The sequence below is a fragment of the Urocitellus parryii genome, chromosome 2, assembly GCF_045843805.1.
Source record: "Urocitellus parryii isolate mUroPar1 chromosome 2, mUroPar1.hap1, whole genome shotgun sequence".
Classification (NCBI taxonomy): Eukaryota; Metazoa; Chordata; class Mammalia; order Rodentia; family Sciuridae; genus Urocitellus; species Urocitellus parryii.
The window spans coordinates 36,270,511-36,287,916 of NC_135532.1; the positions used below are offsets into that span (position 1 = coordinate 36,270,511).

Genomic DNA, 17,406 nt, shown 5'->3' on the forward strand with positions numbered 1-17,406 from the left:
TCTCTTCTGACATCTCAGCTTCTGCTCTCTCATCACTAGAGCTCCATGTGGCCATCACAAAGCAGAGGATTTTCAGGGCAGTGAAACTACTCTGTATGACACTACAGTGGTAGATATGTGTCATTTTACATCTGTCCAACCCACAGAGTGCACACTGAGGCTGAACCCTAATGTAAACTAAGGGCAATCAGTGGACATTCATAAACTGCAAGAAGGGTGCCACTAAGATGGGGGATGTTGATAAAGGGGTAGCTCTGCACATGGGATGGGCAGGAAGTACGCAGGAAATCTCTGAACGTGCCTTTCAGTTTTGCTGTGAACCTAACACTGCTCCAAAGAAATCTATAAAAACACCCTCAAATCCCCTAAAATGATGTTAAGAAGCTTCAAAATTCTTAGGCCTCTTACTTATGGCTGTCTCCATACAATCAAAAGCCTAGAACTTGTAACCCTTAGTTATATTTTTGTTTAAATCAGTGGCTTTCCATTTTTTTTTGGTCCCAGGTTCCCTTTACTGTTAAAAATCTTTTAGGACTCTGAAAGGCTTTTATTTACATGAATTGCATTGGTTGACATTTATCATATGCCAAATTAAAACTAAATTGAGAAAAAATTTAAAATGTTAATTCACTAAAATAATGATTTTATTATGTATTAATATAAATTATAATCTTCGAAAGATAATGATTCTCTGCAAAACAAAAAATTTAGTGACGAGAGTGGCACTGTTTTCCATTTTAGCAAATCTCATTAATGTCTTCTTAAGAGAAGACAGTTGGGTCCTCATTCTGCTTCTAAATTCAATCTGTATGACTGTTAGCAAATGGAGTGGAAAAGGCAAATAAAGTTTGGAATTATGATGAAATGACTTCCGTTTGATGGACCAGTTTGAGAACCAACCACTGGTTTCAGGGATGAACGTGACTTTAGGTTTCACTTAATCTTCATTTCAGATTCTGCCAGTGTGCCTGCAGAGTTCAAGGAGTTATTCTTGTTTGTTTATGATAATAAAAAGAGGCTTCACTGGCCACCAAACAATGGGACGTTCTCTTACCCAGAACTGAGAGGATAGGTGCATTTTTTCATTCCTGTCAAAGGACTATTGACCTGATCTTTCCTGACTATGTGTATTTCGAGAAGAGAGGGGAAAGAAAGCTTTAGCTGCAAACCCTCAGTCTCAGTTCCTGATTTTGTAAGAAGCCTCTAGTCACACTTCTATGAAGACTAACATATGCTGCAATCACCAGAAGCATCCGGAACAAGAGAAGACAAGAAAACTGGGGTGTAGGCAACAGCAGCAGCCACTAGGTTCTCCAGATTCAAAATTCCACCTATAAGAAACAAAGTCAGATTTACAAATTTCTATAGTTTGAATTCTGAATGCCCCCTGCCCAAAGACCCACATGTTAAAGGCTTAGTCCCCAGGGTGGCATTATTAGTGAAACCTCCAGGAAGTGGGACCTAGCAGAGGGAAATTAGGTCACTGGGGGCATGTCCTTGAAGGGGCTATTGGGACCAGCCTCTTCCTGTGTCTCTTTGTGCTTCCAGGCCACTATGAGGTAAACAGGCTGCTTGCCACATGCTCCTACCATGATATACCATGAAATATGTGTTGCCACAGGCCCAAACCAACAAGGCCACCATGCACTGAAACCTCTAAAACTGTAAGTCAAAGGAACTTTTCTTCTTTTAAAGTTGATTGTTTCAGGTACTTTGTCAAGTGATGGAAAGCTGGCAAACAGCATTTTCTACAAATTCTCCCTCAAATTTAGTTTTACATGCAAAACATCAAACCATTAATTTCAAGGTCTCTCCACGTATAAACTGCCTAACTGGCGGCTACCCCTCTATTCTGCCTGGGTGCTTCAAGGTTTATACGTCTTTTCTCTTCAATGTTTCTGTGTTCTCTCACCCACCAAACTCCCTGACACAGATGCAGCTGGCTTTTCAACAATATCTCTCTCAAGACGATAGAAGAGGGTAAAAGAGAAAAGACGTGTTCCTTTGGATACAGCCACTTCCAAGACTAACTCTGGCAAATTTCAGAATCTTAAGGACAATTTTCTTAAAATTATCCAGCTCAAGGACACTCAGGGATGTATTCCAAGGTTACCTCTGCCCAGCCCAGGCTGAAAACTTGGGTCTCTTTTGATTTTTTTATCCACTGCTCTTCTGATTCACACAAACCTTAAAAAAGAAACAAAAAACCCTCAAAATGATATTGAAACCTGAGAGAATGTCTCATTGAATTTTCATGAGCAAAGGAAAATATTACAGTGAAATTCTGAGGTCACTACACTTATCAGAGAATCCAGACAACAATATATTACAACACACCTGAGAGATAAGCCTAAGCACCACACACCACTAATGCCCCCATCATGACCCCTGTTATTATAGTCTGGAACCAGGAAGAAGGACCAACTGGTCTGCCACAGACACTGACCAATCAGAAGAGCCACCAGCCACAGATAATAGCAACTGATGTATACTGGCTGAACAGGAGCATGGCTGGGAAGTGACCTTTGCCCCCTTCTTCCAATTCAGCTTCTATATATTTCATCAGATCCTGATGTAAGGATGCAGACCTTTTATGCTATTGATCATAATGTGCATTTAATCAGAGCTATCTATCTATAATCAGATTATTTTATCTTTCTTTGTAAATTTTAAACTGAAAGGAATGGAGATTCTGTTTTCCTCATATAGGTATCTTTAATACGTCCAGCATTTTCCCTAATGTACAATGCATGATGGAGAGGTAATTGGTCAAGTATCCCATATCTGGAATGCTTAGGACCAGAAGTATTTTAGATTTCAGTTTTTTTGGATTTGGGAATCTTTGCACACAAATAATAAGTTATCTTGGGGATGAGATTTAAGTCTAAACACAAAGCTCATTTATGGTTCACATACACTTTATACCCATAGTCCAAAGGATATTTTATGAAACATTTTTAGTGTGTCTTGTGTTTTGACTGCAACTTATAAATAAGGTCTGCTGTGGAATTTTCTATTTGTGATGTTGGTGATCAAAAAGTTTTAGATCTTGGATTTGAGGTTTAGAGACAGATGCTCAACCTGAACTATAAGGCCTGTTTTGGGGCTTTTGCGCTGCCAAATGGTTCCTATCTTTACCATCCTTCCCTAGATATCCTCTAACTTTCAAGTCTTTTGCTCGAATGACACCTCACCAAACTATCTTTTAAAAATTGCAACCCATTTTATCTACCTCACCCTCACTTCTCCAATCCCCCTTATTCTGTTCTGTTTTCCCCCATAGCACCTCTCACCTCTATGACACTCTAACATATGTAAATTATTATGTTTCTTATTATTTTTAAGATTTCCCAAATGTGAAAAATACATTGCCTTAGTAAATATATAACACTACATTTCGTAAAGACAGAGGAGAGATTTTGAAGGTAGGTATTTTATTCCCATTGTCTAAGGACATAGTAGATGCTCAATATATGTATTTGTTTAAAGAATGAAATTAAATAAAATGCTATTTAGTAGCATATTAATTGACATATAGTAGAGCCCTCTACTAATATGCTTTTGAAATAAATGAAAATAATATACAATACACAAATATGAAGCATATTTTTTCAGTGATGGCTGTATTAAATAAGTACAAGTATTAGTTTGTGTTTTTATTAAATAAATCATCCGAGAAGAACCTAACAGTTTGCTACTCAACAGTAGGTTTAGAATAGGAGCTAGATTTTTCAATTAGCATTTCAATGCTTCCCACAGTAGGTCTGAATAAAAATATGTGCAATTATCAGGCATTCAAGTCATACAAGAAAAAAGGAAGAGAGCCAATTGCTACACCATTACTTTTCCTAATCAAGGCCAAAAGATAGAACAGTATAGTATTTTTTGATTCAAATTTAAGGACTAACTAATGTTTTACCTCCTGGGTCAACAACAACAACAACAAAACAATAACATGTTGCTTTTTTACAAGCAGTTTCTAACCACAGTCTCCATGTTAAAAATATAATTATTTCTTCTTCTGGACTTAATTCACAAATTTTCAGCCCTGAGCATTATTCAAACAAATAAATATGCATAGAGCAAGTAATGAATGAAAAAAGAAAGCCAATATTACATGTAAAACCAAGTCTTATTAACAAAAAAGGGTGCTCACAAGAAGTAAACTAATTTAAAAATATTGAGTTCTTTAAAAATCATCTTTAAACTCAAGATGGCAAATAACTGTAAAAAAGAATTCTTTTCCATTTCAGATAAAATAAACTGTGTAAAAAATAATTCTTTTCCATTTCATATAAAATAATTACATTTACCCAAAAGGAAATTAAAGTTTACCTTTTGCTGAAATGATTGAACTTTCTGCCATAAAAATAGCAATTACCACTTATCAAGGACTCACTGGGAGCCAAGACCTTCAGGTAAGGCACTGGCATATCCCCACCACAATCTCACCCACTATTATTCTCAGTTGACACAATAAGCTGAGGCTTATGCAAAGTCAGCCATCTTGTCCTTGATCATCTAACCGAAAGACGGCAGAGCTGGAGAGCAGATGCAGACTTCCCTAGAAGGAAAACTCACATGTCAACCACCTGACACCTGCCCCTTCTATAGGAAGGCAAAGCATGTTAATAATGGTTTCTCTCAGGAACTGTGAGTAAAAGCCAGTTAATAAAGTGAGGAGGGAAAAGAGGTTCCTCCTCGTCAGAGTTGGCAGAAACAAGGGCTGTGTGAGCAGGGTGACCAGATTTTCAAGAATGAAGCTGGAAGAAAGAACTAACGGATGGAAACAAATGTCACTCATTTATTCTTTCAAAAAACATCACTCTTCCTGGGGCTCTCTACTGGGTATGGAAAATGCCAGTGCACACCACATGCTTCCTAGAACCTTCAAGTTGCTCCGTCCGGCTGGTACTTACCAAATTCCTCCTGTTCACCAAACACTCTCAGGGATGTCTTTTTTAATATACAAATATATAAGTGAAATATGTATCTAAATCAGTAATTATCATATAAATACTAAAGAAGAAATATGAACCCACTACTCTGAGAAGCCTTGTAAGAGCCTCCTCTCAGCTCAGTGGTAGAGAGTTTGCCTAGCAGCACGACAGAACAAGAAAAGAAAAAAGAAAAAATAACCCTGCCCTAGAGAGGACAGGCTTCTCACAGGAATGGGATTGGGGCTTGTGGGTCACTCTTAAAAGCAGAAGTTCCAGGGAGCAGGTCAGTGAGAGCTAACACTATTCATTCAGCGAGACTCACATACACAGGCCAGGATGGGCCAACCAAACAGTAAGTCTGTTATTTGGTAAGAGCTGTGATAGATGAGGCAGACAAAGGGGGAAGGAATTAAGGGCTCTGGACTTTGTCCTCTCGAAAGTTGTTGAGAGTCTACCCACAGTGGAGTAGCATAATTACACCAGAATTCTGGATATCTGATGGCAGAGTAGCTGGAAAAAACTAGCGACAATAGAAAGTAGGGCCAGTTTAGGGCAATGGTCCAAGCAAATCTGCAAGGGATGGAAATTTTAAAATGTCTAGTGGGCAGAGACAAAAAGGGACACAGACTGGAGACAGTTCTGAGGCTGAGGGAAAATGTGGATCATATTTCTGATTGGAGCTACTCAGTGATGCCATTTACTGAAGGAACACAGGATAAAGGCATATGTTGAGAGAAAATTTTCTAATTAGAATCTCCTAGATCAGAGGCATCTCTGAAATACCAAGTAAGCAGGTAGAATATGAGTCTCAGGCTCAAGAGGTCAGAATGAGTCACAGTTCAGAGAACTGGAGGTATCAGAGAATTATTACAGAAAAACAGAACATTATAATACTTCTGACTCAAATCTCAGGACCAGCCTTGGCCCCAGGGTAGATCACCAAGAAAGAGTAGACAGCAGCCAGGCTCCACGGAGGGGAGCATCACATCCAAGGCTCTTCAGAGAAGGAGGGGCCAGCAGGGAAATCTGAAGGGAATTCAGAAATTGAGACAATCACACCAAGTATCCAACTATCATTTCACTCAACATGCTGAGTGGTGCCTTTCCAGCTCCTTTCTTTCCACTCCCAAATCAGAAAAGTTCTGGGCTAAAGATACTGCCCTTAGGTTTTGACTTCTCTCCATCCAGGAGGCTAGCTCGACCTGTGTGCTTGCTGCTGATGGAAAAGCTGTGCTGTTCTCCCTGTCAATGTGGTAAGCAGTGATCTGCGACTGCGTGATTTGCTCCAATGAGCAATACTGATAGTTTTTTTCCTACACCACTTGAGTATGTAGCTATAAAAAAGTTATCACTGATAACTGAGAAGAGCTTTTTTACTCCTCCATCTATAATAGGTTGAAGCTGGAGATGAGTGGGGCATGGAGCCTGCAGAGCAGCACAGGGGGAGAAGGACACAAACAGGGAGGGACAGGTACCTTAGAAAAGAGAAGTACTCTGGTTACCACCACCCGGGGTCACTGCAGCATCAGAGTGCAATCAAAGACACACAGGGCCAGCACTGAGTCCTAGGGACCAATGCAGACCTACTACCATCCCCTCTCTGCTAACATAAGCTTCTTAGCTGGCCAGGGGACAAGAATTTTCCAACATTGTCTCAGATCCCAATGCCAAGCGATGGCAACTCAGCAACCACAGGGGCTACCAAAGACAACTGCTTACTTTACATGTTCTGGCTCTAGTGGGTTCTCAGACTTCACAGCAAAAGAATAAATGTCAGATGGCTCTTGGGAGAGCTGTTGTCAAGGCTGTCCTGAGAGGAATGCCTCTGAAGGTGATTAACTTGGAAATGCCACACCAGCCCATCTGGGTTCTGAGCCCTATAATCTAAATGACAGTGACATGAGAACCAAGGCCTGGCTCTAGTTTGTGGAAGGTATTATATCAGCATAAAAATTAGCTAACAAAATATTTGCAAATACAGAGATGTTCTTAAATATTTGGACAGAAATAATTAAAAGACTTTGGTTCCTATTATTGGAAAATAAATGTAGGACCACAGAGCTCTCCAGGTATTAGCCTATCAAATACAGATTCCTAAAGCAACAGAAATATAATCCTTGATGGCTGGTAAGCTTTCCCCCTTCTATTCTCTCAGCCCACTAGAACAAGGGAATCACTGTGATTAGAAATGTGCCACATCTTCTTCAATTGTCCATTCAGAATATCTTTAGTAATCTGTATTTCTTTCCAAGCCCATCCCTCTTCCCGAAGGTGATGATTAAAACAACAACAACAGCAACAGTTGGATAAGAAACTCTTCTGCAGAAAAATACAAATGTTTTTACAGCCCATGTTTTGCAAATTACATGACAATTACTGTGATGAGGTAGCAAAGACTGAGAAAAACAGAAATAAGGTGAATCATCCTATGGAATATGCCACCACTAAAATGTTTCTTCCCCTTGGAACTTGCCTACTAAATCCATGACATATATTTTGAGGCTTCCTGGATACAATTAACAGAGATTACTGCTGCTGGTGACATTGACAAGAGCTAATATTTATGCAGCAATGACACATACAGGTTGTTCTAGAAGCTTTACATGTATTATGTCCAATAATCCTAAAAACAACTCTATAAAATGGATATGATTATTATTCCCACTGTATAGGTAAAGAGACTGAGACACAGTATAACAAATTGCCCAGTGTGTCAGTTTCAGAGGGAGAGTGCTGTGATTTAACTCAGGCAGTCTGATCCCAGAAATTGTGCTCCTAACCTCTATCAGCTATCATCTTACTACTGAATTATTCACTTACTCACTCACTCACTCATTAATTCAATCTATAAATGTTTACAGAAAACATAAAATGCATGGACACTGTACTGGCACCAGACATGTAATAGCAAGTCAAGCAGAAGTAGTCCCTGCCTTGTGGAGCTTATCCTCAATATATGCATGAGTCAAATAACTGCCCCAATGACCACAAATGGCACTATGACAATGCTACAAAGAAGCAGCATTCAGCTAAGAACACTTTTAATCCAGGGACTAAGTTGCTGGAAGATCAGAGAAGACTTCCCCAAGGAAATAGAAAATAAATTGAGATATGAAGACTAAGAGTTAAGTCGGCAAAGAAAAGACAGAAGCATATCCAAGGCACAGGCCACATAATTTGCAAAGCTGCAAATTGCTTTAGCAGCAATGCTAAAGGCCCTGTGAAAAGAAGGCTCATGTTGAATAGAAGGGATGGAAAGAGCTGATAAGGTAAAATTCCAAGAGAAAAGGCACTGTCCAGAACAAGGCTGCAAGGTGGGCAGGGCCAGAGAATTTTGGCCTGTGTACTAACAGCAAGTGAGAAGCCACTATACAGGTTTTCCCAGGGGACATGACAAGGTAAAATTTGTATTTTGAAACGATCCTTCTAATTCCAATACAGAAAGCAGACTGGAGGGGGAAGGATGCATGTGAATTGATAAGTGAGGGGAGCAACTGAGGAATCCAAGGAAGAGATTATGGAGCAAAATAATGGGGGTGATTGTGATGGAAAGCAGGGAGAAGGAGGAGGACGAAGAGGAAGGGATAGAAGCTGAGAGGTACTTAAGAGTTAAAAATCAGTAAGTGATGAACTAGACACAACTGAGGAGGAAAGATGACTCCAAAGATCCTTGGCTTGTACAACAGGACAGACAGTGATTCCAGTTACCAAAGCAGGAACACTGGGAACGACTAGGTAGTGGGGAGGAATATGAGTCTGATTTTGGACTTATTTTGAGGTCCCTTGAAGACATTCAATAAAAAATATTAAAAAGAAAGTTAGAAAAAAAAATAAGAAAGTTAGAACCTCAGAGAAAAGGTCTAAATAGAGATAAAAAAAATTTTATTGGGCTGGGGATGTGGCTCAAGCGGTAGCGCGCTCACCTGGCATGCGCGTGCAGCCCGGGTTCGATCCTCAGCACCACATACCAACAAAGATGTTGTGTCTGCCAAGAACTAAAAAAAAATAAATATTAAAAAAATCTCTCTCTCTTTAAAAAAAAAATTTATTGTCATATATGTAGCAAGTTAAACCATGACATGGATGAGACTGCCTACAGAGAAAAGAAGCAAGGGTCGAAGAGCAAATGTGGAGAAACTTCAACACTGAACCAAAGCTGGTTAAAGAACATTCTGTGATAGAAACAGAAAACAGGAAGAAAATCAGGAAAAGGATTATCATGGACATTTAAAAAGGAACTATTTCAGAAACAATGAATAGTGTTAAATGCTATCGGGAAGTCAAACATGATGATGACTTAACAAAAAGGGACTATTTCAGAAAGAAATAGCAAATAGTGGGCTAAATGCTGCATTGACCAAACATGATGAGAACTTATAAATGTCAACTGGATAAATCCAATATTCATATCCACTTGGAATCTGAGAATATGACCTTACTTGGAAAAATTTTGAAGATGGGTACAGCAAGTTAAGATGAGGTCATGTTGAATTAGGGGGCCCTAAATCCAACAACTAGTGTCCTCATAAGAAAGCCACGTAAACACAGAGGGAAGGCAATGTAAAGATGCACATGAAGACTGAACTGAAGCAACTACAAGTCAAGGAACACCAAGTACTGCCAGCAACTATCAGAACTGGGAAAAAAGCAAGCGAGGAATCTCCCTTATGGGCTTCCGTATATGCATGGTCTGTCCAAATCTTGATTTCAGACTTTTAGACTCTAGAACTGTGAGAAATAAATTCTGTTATTGAAGCCACCCAGTGTGTGGTACTTTGTTATAGCAACCCTAGAAAACTAATTTACCAGGTACTGATATGCGGCAACCGGTAATGACATCTTGCTTCTGTGAAAATGCAGTAGTCCTTCCTATCTAGAGGAGGAACTTTCCAAGACCCCAGTAGGTGCCTTTAACAGAAGACTGTACTGAACCTTGTATACTATGTTCATTCCTATACATACATATCTAGGATAAAGTATAGCTTATAAGTAGGCACAGGAAGAGATTAACAACAATAATTAATAACAAAACAATTTTAACAATCTTACTATAATAAAAGTTATTCAATGGCTGAGGGGTTTAACTCAGTGTAGAGCTCTTGCTTGGCATATGCAAGGCCCTGGTTTTGAGCCCCAGTACTGCAAAAAAAAAAAAATTATTTAAAACTTATGAATTGTTTATTTATGGAATTTCTATTTTATATTTTTGGACCACAGTAAATCATAGGTAATTGAAACCTTAGGAAGTGAAACTGGATAAGAAGAGACTACAGGGTATTAGGATTGTTATAAATATTGTAATATCTCGAACTTTCTGAATATAATAAAACACTCTTGAGTTTAAAGTCCTGGTCCCAGGTGATAAGAACATCTCTGAAGATGCTTGAATTTCCTTCTAGACGATGTTAAATATTGTGTTTTCAAAGAGGTAATTTCTCCTTTTTATTTGAAAAACTCTCAGAGAAACTATATCCCTTTCACTTGAAACTGCTAGAGTGGGGGCACTTTTGCTTCGCGGTTACGTCAAGAGACTCTCTGCCTGAGTGAGTACCTTCTGTCATCTGTGATACGACTCCCTGCCTATGAGACTCTGACAAGATAGACCATTTTGAGTTCCCCATAACACAATTTCAGACCATTTCATCTAAGAATACCACTGTGGTGAAATACATGAAAAGAGAGTGATACTCTTATTAAGGTGTTCATTTAATCAGCAAAACATGCACCTCTAAATGATAATAAATGTGAGAAGATATATTCCCTCAATAATGCCAAAAGTTCATCAGATTTCTAGTCTTCAAAGAAAAAGAGGCGATGGCTTACTTTTTTAAATTTTTTTTTAGTTGTTGATGGACCTTTATTTAATTTATTTATTTACATGTGGTGCTGAGAATCGAACCCAGTACCCCCCACATGAGAGGCAAGCGCTCTACCACTGAGCTACAAACCCAGCCCAAGAGGTGATGGCTTATTAATAGCATATTTTAGGGTCTCACAAACTGTCCTGAACACATTATATTTCTACTTAGGTCTCTCTCTCTATTTATTTATTTGTGGTCCTAGGGATGAAAGCCAGGATCTTTCATATGCTAGGCAAATGCTCTACCTCCAGTCCTACATGACTGCTTAATGTATCTCTGAGTATGAATTTCAAGAAGCAGAAAATGGATGGCAAATTCTCCTATATGTCAAAACCAGTCATTTAAACCAGGATCTGTTCATACTGTGTCATATGTTGAGCATATATAGTAAAATTCTGCTGGCATAATGCTTAATTTTGTTTTACACACCCTGAAGATGAGTTGAAATGTCTTTTCTCCATTTAGCTGATATGTTAACAAAGCATCTATAGAGGTCCCCTGAGGACCCCAAACTGAAGCAGACACAGTAGTCCATTCTAAGAAGAAAAGAGACCCCTAAATTGAGGAGCATATCTAGGCTTCAAGACACACAGAGTTCCCATGTCCGCTGGCTGTTTATTTTAGCTAATAGGCTGGTGAAGCCCTATAAACTCTCCAGGCCTCAGTTTCCTTCTCTGAGACACACCCCACCTACATCACAGGACGACTGTGAAGCTGGAATGAGGCAACCCAGAATGCCCCATGGTAAATGTTCAAGAAACGTTTAGCTCTCATTCCCTTGGATAAACCTATGTGAACTAACAGTAATATATATTTTATGAGTATAAAAATCATAGGAGTGATCAAAACAACAACAAATCCACACTTGATCAATAACATTTATTTTTATACAATAATCTCTGTTCTGAATGTTAACTATTACATAGATGAATCTTTTCTACTCATCTCAAGCTTCACCTAACACACACATAAGGGAAGGGAGAAATTTTATTATTTCAAGGATGTGTTCACAAACTCTTCAATGACTATAAATTTATTCTGGCAAGATATTAATAAAATTTTGGCTCCATATGATGGAGAAGAAAACATTTATTCATAAAGATGAACATATAAACATCACTATGACTATCCAGTAGGATTGATGAAAATTAAATTTTGAGCCCCAGTACCTCAAAAAACAAAAGTTATTTAAAACTTATGAAATTTCTATTTTATATTTTTGGACCACAGTAAGTCACAGGTAATTGAAACCTTAGGAAGTGAAACTGTGTATAAGAGGGAACTACTGGGTATTAGGATTATTATAACTATTGTAATATCTTGAGCTTTCCGAATATAATAGAACATCTTGAGTTTAAAATCCTGGTCTCAGGTGATAAGAACAGCTCTGAAGATAACAGAAATTCTTTATTTCTATGTTGACATTTCTTTTCCAGTTAATTATCCCCTCTAAATATAGCAGAAAGTCTTGGGGTGGAGCAGAGAGACTCTTCCACATTAGGAACCACGTTAGGGGTCTCGTTCCTTACACAATGCTATCCACTCATCCTGAGTCAAGGCTTTCACAATATTCCACGAATCCTATTTCCACATGGGTTGGCTTCTCTCCAAGCATTCCTTGCCCTTTTTACCTCCATGTTTTTTCTCCCATGTCAGCAATTTTGCCTGAAATACCTTACCTTCCTCTCTTTAGCTAATCAAATCATAGCCCTTCTTCTAAATCCAGCTCACATCCAGTCTCCAGAGAGCTATCCCCGACCTCCATTTCCTCTCTCCTCTTACCTTACTATGCTGCCAACATCATGCTCAGTATTAGTGCACTGTTGTTTGTTTACGGTTATTTATTCATACTTCATTTTTAAGGTTTCCTCCACTGTATCATAAATCCAAGAGCCACACTATGTTAGAACTGAGCTTCACCTTTTGTACACCATTGATATTTAGATATTGTTGGTTGGCTAGAAGACATGAGGCAAAATGAGTGAAAATTTTAAAGTCCTGCTTAGGCATGAATAGTAGCATAATATGAGTGCTTTCAACATGGATACAAGACATTTCTGAAAACTCAAGATGAATTAAACTATTGGTACAACTTTTCCATTTGAAAAATACTTTATGTAGTAATAGAATTATAATAATTTACTATCTTGGAATTTAAGCAGGTGCTTGTTACAACTAACTATATAAATCATAATAGAGTTTGTACTCTAGTCAGTAAATTTATTTGAGACAAATTATTCATTGAGTCCCTAATTCATATAAGGAATCACACTAAGATCTGCTAAAGAAGAGATTAATGGACTGGCGATATAGCTCAGCTGGTAGAGTGCTTGCCTCGCATGCATAAGGCCCTGCGTTCAATCCCCAGCACCACACACACACACACACACACACACACACTAATAAAAAGACTGGCCAAATCCTTAACATTCAACACTTTAATAGAAGAGACAGACTTGAAAACATTTCAAAGCAGAAATTAAATAAGCAATCAAATAGCTAACCTATTGAATAATATATGTGATTAATTTTAATCAGTAGGGTATAGGAATCATATGCCTAAAATAAAATAGGAAAAATACCAGTTGAATGAGGCCTCAGAAGATAACAAGGACTTTGCAGACCAAGAAGAGAATTCTGAGCGGTATAATCAGAAAAAGCAAAAGATATAGGTATGAAAATAGACTCTTTATTTTTAAGCTCTTCTCTGTAGGTGATCTCATCCGCTGCTTCATGGGGGCAAAGGTATTCTTCTACATGTAAAAACTGAATGTTTGTCTCTTTCCCTTCTATTTCAAAATTGCCCTCATTCTTGCCCATAGCTAATTCTCTAAATTCTTGTGTACTCTCTTGCTATTTGTCTCTTCTCCAGACTAGTTCCAGGGCTCATCCTCTCCTTCCCTGTGGCCAAGATCTTTTTAAAGAATAGGCGAATTTGTTTCTCTACTTCATCTGTAATTCATTACTCAGTAACCTAATTTGAATTGTCATTCAAAGGTTTCACAATATGTTTTGTATTTAGCAAAATAAAGTGAAACATGGATTTACTTTCCGGTTGTGTCTTTTCTTTATTTAAAAGATTTAACCAGTATTTCTTCTTCAAATTTGCTATATTCAGGAAACAGAATGTATAGTCTCTGAAACAGGATTTCTCATGTCTAGAAAGTAAACTATTAACAGCTGAAAGTCTATTTTCAGCAAAGAACGTGTTATTATAGTGATCAATGAGAATCTTGAATGTTAAACATGCTGTTCTCTCAATGTATCTTCCCTTAACTCAGAGCTCTTTACAATTCCTTTTTGAAAGATCAAAGTACAGTGAGGTTTAGTATCTCGACTGTTCTGACAGGCAGGGAAATGACCAAGTCCCTGTACCTAACAGACGCTCCAGCTCTCTGGCAGTTTCATTTACTAAAAGGAATAATGGCTAAGATGGTTTCTCCTCTTCTAAACAATAAACAGCTAGAACTCTCCATCACTTGCTCTGGTTTCCTATCTTGCCTTCATTTATCAGCTCCCACTAATCACCAATATTTCAAAAGTACAGAGAACCACCCATATGAAATATGCATCTAAGTCTTTTCAGGGACAATGAATGTTATACACATGATTCTATGAACTATTAGGTAATTCATGAATCTCAGCTCATCTTTTCAGATTTCCTTTGTAAAGAATACTTTAGTAAACTGAACAATCCAATCCCTTTAATTTTATTTATTTATCTATTGTTGTTTTGTGGTACTGAGGATTAGACCCAGACCTTCACATATGCTAGGCAAGTACTCTATCACTGAGCTACATCCTCAGTCCTTTTTAAAGTTTTTATTTTGAGACAGTGTTGCCCAGGTTGCAAAGTTGCCTGGGATGGCCTCCAACTTGCAATCCTCCTGTCTCAGCCTCCCAAATTACTGAGATTACAGACAAATGTCACCATGCCCAGTCTCCTCTAATCTTTTAAAAATGAATTTATCCTATAAATAACACATCCCTCCTTTTAAAAATGGCTCTTCTTAAAGTATATAAAGGTAGATATTATATCTTCCCTTAACTACCAAATGCATATGGAAATTCGACCTACCAAATGCATTGGATATTATGGAAATTCCATAAATATTTGCCAATAGGCTCCTATATACAATATTGTTCAATATTTCCATAAAGGCCACTCCACAAATGTTTTGACCAAAGGTCAGAAAATTTCAGGCCTATCTTTAACACTGATAGGGACTAGGATTAAGACTACAACTGGAAGCCCATATTTCATATGTCTAAGCCATGCACAGTGGCGAACACTGTCATCTCAGTTACTTGGGAGGTTGAGGTAGGAAGATCATTGGTTCAGATATAGCCTAGACAATTTAACAAGACCCTCAAAATAAAAAACAAAAAGGGCTGGGAAAATAGCTCACTGGCCAAGCACTTGCCTAAGGATTTGTGAGGCCTGGGTTCAATCCCCAGTGCCAAAAAAGAAAAATTAGAGGGCTATTAAGTTAGACCATTAAATAACATGTGGCCTCATCTCTAACACTGACAAACAGACCTTCAATTACCTGACAATACAGGTTCTTGGATTCTTTGAAGTTCTACGTCTCTGTGGCCAGCCTGCCCCCTGCTCTTCCCTTTCCCCAGTTCTGTCAACATCTTGAGGGGCCCTACAGACACGTGTGAACATCCTACTGACCTCAAACTGCTCCCCTTTAGGCACTCCTCAGAACTAAGGATATACTCACTGGTTTTACCTTCCTAAGGACCAACCCAGGGAAAAGGCCCAGGAAGATGTTGGAAGGAGCTCTGAGCTATTTGAGGGCAAGAAATTCCACAGTCCCAGTGCACAGAGGATGCAGGGAGAGAGGGAGTGAGGCTCAGGCTGGTCCAACCCCTCAGGCCCTCAGGCCCTTCATGCTGGGGGCACGTGTGGCCAGAGTAGTGCGTTCTCATTCACAAGTCCCAAAGCACAGCCTCTCCTGCCTAGGACTAAAAGCAATGCTAATCAAATAGAGAATGTACAGAGCAGAATTTTTACTACTTGAAACTCAGTATGTCAGATTAAGAAGGTAGATATAACTTGAAATTCCAATCTCTAATCACTTCAATTCCCTCAAGATCTACAATCAAAGGGTCTAATATTTAATCTGGATCTATCCTACAGACTAAAACCTAGATTCTGCACTTTCCTGACAAATTCATACAAATTTACAGAATTCTATTCACGTGCTAGAGGGAGCTGGGAAATCAGAAAGTAGAAGGAGGAGAACACAGAGTATCAAAGACAAGATCAGACATGCAGATGTTTAAAAAAAAAAAAGGCATTTCTCTTGGGTTCTGTTGCTTGTGTGGGAAAGTTAACACCATGTTTAATCATCTGATCAAAGTTCAGTATCTCAGCTTGCTCTTAGTAAGGCAGACTCAAGCAGCTCACTCATCTGCCTCTGAAAGTCCCTAGCCTGGCTACTGTACGTGTGGTAGGTCACGCTGAGCTTCGTCAGCATATCAGTAGACTGATGACAGCTCTCCCTATGTAGAATCACTTCCTTCACCATAACATGCTTCACTGTAATTTCCACTTTACTTAGCAAGAAAATGATTCTGTTAATTTGAAAAAACTAAGAAATAATTCTCATCACAATACAAAAATACATACTCCACAGGAAGGGAAGTATTTCAACTGGAAATCTTATTTATGTGTACTTACTGAGATTGTACCATTGTCTAGACCTATGGACAGTCTTCTGGTTTCCGGGTTAAAAGACATGCATGAACATGGAGCTGAAAGAAATGAACATGTTGATGAAATTAACAAAATGACGATTCTCATTGATTCAGGAATGCCTAACTCTAGCTAAGGATGTGTGGCTATTTTTTTCCCACTATTTTCTGAAACAATTCATTTAACTCCCACTCACTAAAACTATACAGTAATTTTACAACCAATCCCTAGTTTTTTAAGTTGTCCTTTTAATGATTATAGCAAGTAAGACATTCTCAAACTGGACAAGACCCCAAGGGCCTGGTCTCTGCTTGCACTGTCAGTATTCAGTCTAAATTTGCTCCACTAGATTAACAATACTTTGTGCTGTGTAAGCCTTCAATCACGGCTCTCTCTCTTCCACTCAAACCCCATCTTCAATAGAAATAACCCACTCTTTCTGAATTAGAAAGATCTTACTCCCAGCCCTCCATGCCCACACATATATACACATATAAATCTATATTTGATTTATCAATGATATAGGGCAAGGGAACTAACAAGTCTTCTACTCTTTGGAATCAGGAGGTTTGGTGGAAGCTGCTAGTTGAAAATGATGACAGATCTTTCTCAAGCTAAAAAAAACTACCCAATCAACACAGGGCTAGGCACTGCAGGAAAAACACCAGATGAGTCAGCACACCCAGTCCTGGGCTGGGACTCCTTGATCCACAAGGCCAAATGCCTATGTCTACTAAGTCCTATGCTCAGAAGAAACCTGTAATCAATAAGGACATACTACATAGCTTCTAGGTCCCTGTCGTCTTTATCTACACTTCCTCCTAAGAATGGGGGATTCTTAACAATTTACCACACACTGAAAAAGTTGTTCAAAAGAGCCCAACACAATTTTTAAATG

The 17,406-nt window shown here is 38.6% G+C and overlaps 1 protein-coding gene across 1 annotated transcript in view; it reads right to left on the reverse strand.

Annotated features, from left to right (window-relative positions):
• Positions 1 to 17,406, reverse strand: part of Wdfy2 (WD repeat and FYVE domain containing 2) — a 152,043-nt gene that overhangs the window by 62,264 nt on the left and 72,373 nt on the right. The window contains exon 3 of the mRNA XM_026393698.2: positions 16,494 to 16,567. Coding sequence (XP_026249483.2) covers positions 16,494 to 16,567 — 74 coding nt within the window. The remainder of the gene's footprint in view (positions 1 to 16,493; positions 16,568 to 17,406) is intronic.